We start from the raw sequence: 5234 nt of genomic DNA, 5'->3' as shown, positions 1-5234 counted from the left end.
CATGCACTCCAAGGTTAGTTAAGTCATAAAGGTTTTGTCTGTTTGGGGGATGCATGTGTGTGTTTTGAGGGTTATCTTGAAGGGAAAAAACCTCAAAACATTTGTAAATTGAACTATGGAAATAAAATACTCCATTATCACAATGGAAAATAATTTTATTACTCCTAATCCTAATATGGCAGTGCTTCTGAAATCACAGGGGATATCACTAGCAGAAAAATGTAGAATGTTGACTTTCTACACATAAGAAGATTTGCCTGACTTGAGCTGAGTACATAGGTTTGTTCTGGTGGATCAGAGCAGAGCCATGTACTTATATAACTGAATAGGTAGGCAGATTAGAATCTCAACTTGGTTGGTTTACCATGTAGTCAACTAAATGATGCTTATCCAAATACAGGGGAATGGGAGATGCAACTAGGAAGTGATAAACATGGGTGTCAGGTATATACTGGTAATATCTGATTTTTCTGAAGCAGGGTCCTGAGCACATGGGTGCCTGCTTTAGCATCCTTTACATCAACACTACCCTGAGTGTAGAAGGGGCTCAAGTCAGACTGCAATCAATGACATCACTAAGTGCACTGCCTAGCTGAACAAGACTTTGTTGGTGATGGTAACAGTATCCTGACCTACATAATGATAAGGGCACAAGCTCATGACCTTATCATGGACCAGCATGCCAAGTAGCATTGCTTTAAGCCTCTTTAAATAACTGAAATATCTCAAGTGTTTTAAATGTTTACAAAAACTCTTGACAATGAAAATATAAATAAGGAGCACAAATAGGGCACACCATGATTTACATGTAAATCATGGTGTGCCCTATTTGTGCTTATTTGTATTTATATTTGTGCTCCTTATTTATATTGTGTAAATCATATGAGTACACATGACTGGAAAACCCCATAGATCATAAGGTAATAAAGCAAAATTGTCCACAGGGGTTGACTGTGGATGTCTCTCCTGTCTTCCTTTCTCATGTTTTCCATAACAAACACCTGTTACATTTACAAAGACAAAAATCCACTAATAAACTTCTTAAAAATGAAAACACACTTACCATGTGTAGGACATATTTTTCTGCTTCCTGAGGTCCAGATAACTGCACACGACTTGCCATATCTTGTAATGATAGTGTTAAAAAGGTCTGAAATTCAAAACAGAATTAATCACAGGTAAAAACAACCAAGAAATTTTATTAAATGTGTAGAGTTCTACTAAATCATTGAAAATTTGCTTTCCATTATTGTACAAAATACTTTTTTGTTGTGAAGATGACTCAAAATTGATGAACCCAGTGGTTTTAGTCATTACTTTTCTAGAGGAGTAATGGCTTCTAGAAATGTATCCTACACATACTTTCCTATGTCTGAAATGACATATATGCAAGGTTATTAACTATAGCATTGTATGCGATAGCAAAAGATTGGAACCACCTAAATGTCTATCAACAGAGGATGGTTAAGTATATAGCACACTACAATTATATAAATGTACTACTATACAGTTGTAAAAAAAATTAAAAAGTGAGGACCTTTTATGAACTGAAAAAGAATTCAAGATATGTACATCACTAAATATAAAAGAGAAAGATGCATAACAGTGTATATGGCATGCTAATATCTATGTAAAAAAGAATGCATGCATATGTATGAATGCACACACACACACACGTATGTGTGACCTTATATGTGCACAGACAATCTCTAGAATGATACTCAAGAAACTGGTAACACTGGGTTGCCTCTGGGTAAAGAAAAATGGTGGCTGGGGTATATGAACTAAATGGAGTTTTTCGTATCTTTTGAATTTTGTAGTATAAATGTATTATCAATTAAATAAAAGAAAAATGGAACTATCACATTCACCCTTCAAAATTCGAAGCTAAAATGTATAAACAAATGGAGAGTTAGAAGGAAACTGGTGTTTACCATTTCTCTGCTTGGAACTTAATGAAAATGTCTCTTTCAGCAACAAATTAAAAGAGCTCTTCTATTTTATTTTTTTGAGAAAAGCTGGCAATATTTATAACAATGGCATTTTCAGAGCAGGGCACGTTAAAACTCTGATTTTGAAAATTCTCGATAAATTACCAAAAAAAAATCTACATATAGTTTAGTTCAGAGAGCAATACCCAAGAAAATAAAATTATTGTTAATTTTAAGAAGTATCTAGTAGTTTAACATAAAGGAGAACTAAAAAGTGGACATTTCTAAGTACATATAAAAGTATCATTTGTCCTATTTCAAAATAAACAGAAACTGCGACCTGAATGTCCATCAGTAGAGGACTGGTTGAATAAATTATGAACTATCTATACAACAAACTACCAGGTAGGGTATTTGTAATACAGGGTTATGTTGCTGGGAAAGAGGTTTAAGACATATTGAACAAAAAAAGCAGAGTACAAAATAGCATATAGAATATGATCCAAATTACATTTAATTGGGAATGTCTACATACGCACATAGAAAAGAGACAGAAACAAGAGGAATCTAGAAAAATGTCCACGAAAATGTTAACATGGAGTAAGGGATTTAGCCTCCATGACCCTACGTGCCTTCCAGGCAGCAATACTATGGGACACAGTTCTTGTTATCAACACTGACACAGTCTTGTTGAGACTTCTTGAAAAGCTTTTGATTTTCTGACTTCTGAAGAAGAGACTAATCTGTCTAGAAAATCCTTTGATTTTTTTTACCCCTTCTATTATTACATATGGATATGATGTCAAAAAGTATAACAGCAACTATCAAAGATTTAACCTTCTGACTAAAGATAGACTTTAATGACACTGTCTCTGGCCACCAGTAGCCATGCTGTTCCTCTCCTATGTCCCCAGGGCAGTGCTTATTAGCTCAGTGGACCCTAATTAACTATGAGTCAGCACATGCAAGACCCAGCCAGTGCCCCAGCCCTGGACTGACCACCTCAAGGTCTTTCCTGTTCATATGGTCAAAATCATGTTCTAGATTTACCTGATCCAAATCAGAAAACTGTACTTTCCTATACAGACTTCTCAAAGGATAAACTATCAACTTATTCTTAGTGAGAAACTGTGGTTGACTACTTCACAAGATAGTTGACCGATGATTTTTGCAGTGATGCTTACTTATTAGATTATGTAAGTTCTAATTCTTTAACTTTGTCATTTTGAAATTTAACATTTTCCTGAAATACACCATCTTTTAACCTTGGTAATATTTTGATCTTTTTATCTAATCCTCAAGTACTAGTAACAAACAGGGTGCAGCTCTTTTTCAATGGCTCTCTTGATGGTGAGACAGGAAATGAGAATGCTTCTGTTGGCACCTGGACCAAACAGAAAATTTTATGGGGAGAATAAGGCAGCTTGTTACCTTGAGTCCCATAGATCCTTTTTTGCCTGTGGTCAAGTTAGTTTTTCTCTGGCTGACAGGTTACATTTGCTTTTTTACTTTCTTAAGTTGCTTCTCTTTCAGTCTTCATTTTCCTCTCACAAATTAACATTTTACAAAGTTAACATTTCCTTTTGTTAGTCAGGAAGCTATAGTTACCCTCTCTAGCATATTTAGGAGTTTCCTTTTCTTTTTCAGTGACCACCTTCCTTCCTCTTCTTGCATAGTCTACTGCCTCCATGACTATCCTCTACTCATCACTTTCCCCCTCTGGAGAAACTCCAGGCCCTCCAGTGTCAGATCCATCATTCTTTTCTATGCTCCACTGGAAACCCAGCAGCCCTCCCATTACTAGGTCACCTAGCAATAGACACATCCTATTCTTGCTCCTCTGTTCCTTCACCCATCATCTCACTGCTGACATAGGGCAGAAGGTATGCATAGGGAGAATTTTACCATGTTCTCACCAGCTGTGAACTGCTGTAGCTGACCAGACTACTTCTCAAGTGAAAAAAAACAATCTTCCATTTGTTTAAGCTGCTCCTAGTCAGCTGCTCCTATTCCTTGCAGTATATGCCTTCCTAGCTCACATAGGATTTTTCTTTTATACTTTTATATAATCAAAAAAAAAAAAAAATCAAATTACCTTCACTTTAAAAATAAAAATTATATAATTGGCTTACTTTCTACAGTTCAACTGCACATAGCTCATTCAACCCTGGCTTAAACGGTAATTAATGTCAGAGTACTACTGTGTTCAAATAGAGACACAGCCTCAAAGGTTCCAAGGCTGGTCGCAAGGGACTTAATCTGCATTGTTAGCATCACCCCATCTGCCCATGAAACTGTTTACCTCCTACAGGCTACCTTTCCTTGCCTCCCAAAGTAGCCATTATCTCCTACCCATCTTCTTCACCTGTCCCTCTTCTCAAATACCCTGTTCTAGCCCTAAAAAGACCAAAAAATATAAATCAAACTCTAAGAAATTGGTTGCAATCATTCTTTCTTAGTATGGAAATCCTGCCACACTTTATTCCTGTATCTGCTTCCTCAGTACTGAGAGGGAAAAGAGATGAGGGGGAGGCCCCAGGGAGTCAGGAAATGTTGAGGGTAGTACTTGCCTCACCTTGGTTAGCCTTTGAATATTCTTCTTATAAAGAGAGGACAAGCATTGCTTCACCAGTCCCATGTTGTTATCACGAGTAAAAGTTTCACTGTGCTTATGTACCAGGTTGCGGAGTTCTGAGGGATTATTGGTTGAATAAACTTGTGCTAACTCGTGGTACGCATTGCTAAGAGGCTAAAGGTTTGAAGGTGAGGGAAAAAATCAGATTACCATTAGAGGAATAAAATCTGTATAGGAAGTAAAAGAAAACATGGTACTGTATTTTGAGTAAGTACATTCGATATCCTTTATTACCCAACAAATGCCTAATTTTTAAGACCAAAGAGAGAAATTCACCATAATTTATTTTCGAAAAAACTGTGTAGAACAGAGCAAATAAGTGCATAGCAGGTGAAAGTGCACTGCATTTAGCAAAGGCATGCACGGCTTTTTTTTTTTTTTTTATTGAAGTTACATTGGGAACAAAGAAGGCAGAACTTCCATTTTTCTCAACTCTCTTGCACTCTCAGACACACACATAAACAGCTCCCCAGATACAAAAGGACAATTTGATACTTTTAATAAGGAGGAAAACAGGACTAACAGCTGAGGGCCTACTAAGAGCCTGAGCTGCCTTTGGCATTTTACTTTACACCATTATCCTTTATTTTAAATATTAAGAAGTTGAGGCAGAACTCCAAAAGAATGTGGAGTGCTCATGAGAAGCACAAGTATAAACTGGATTCAAA

The 5234-nt window shown here is 36.5% G+C and overlaps 1 protein-coding gene across 1 annotated transcript in view; it reads right to left on the bottom strand.

Annotated features, from left to right (window-relative positions):
• The window catches only part of COPS3 (COP9 signalosome subunit 3), a 29553-nt gene that overhangs the window by 11541 nt on the left and 12778 nt on the right, over nucleotides 1-5234 (bottom strand). The window contains exons 8-9 of the mRNA XM_011359105.2: nucleotides 4507-4680; nucleotides 1064-1150 (exon numbers count right to left, since the gene is read on the bottom strand). Coding sequence (XP_011357407.1) covers nucleotides 1064-1150; nucleotides 4507-4680 — 261 coding nt within the window. The remainder of the gene's footprint in view (nucleotides 1-1063; nucleotides 1151-4506; nucleotides 4681-5234) is intronic.

This window comes from Pteropus vampyrus, unplaced genomic scaffold (genome assembly GCF_000151845.1).
Source record: "Pteropus vampyrus isolate Shadow unplaced genomic scaffold, Pvam_2.0 Scaffold44, whole genome shotgun sequence".
Classification (NCBI taxonomy): domain Eukaryota; kingdom Metazoa; phylum Chordata; class Mammalia; order Chiroptera; family Pteropodidae; genus Pteropus; species Pteropus vampyrus.
This window is presented reverse-complemented; position numbering and strand designations above follow the sequence as displayed.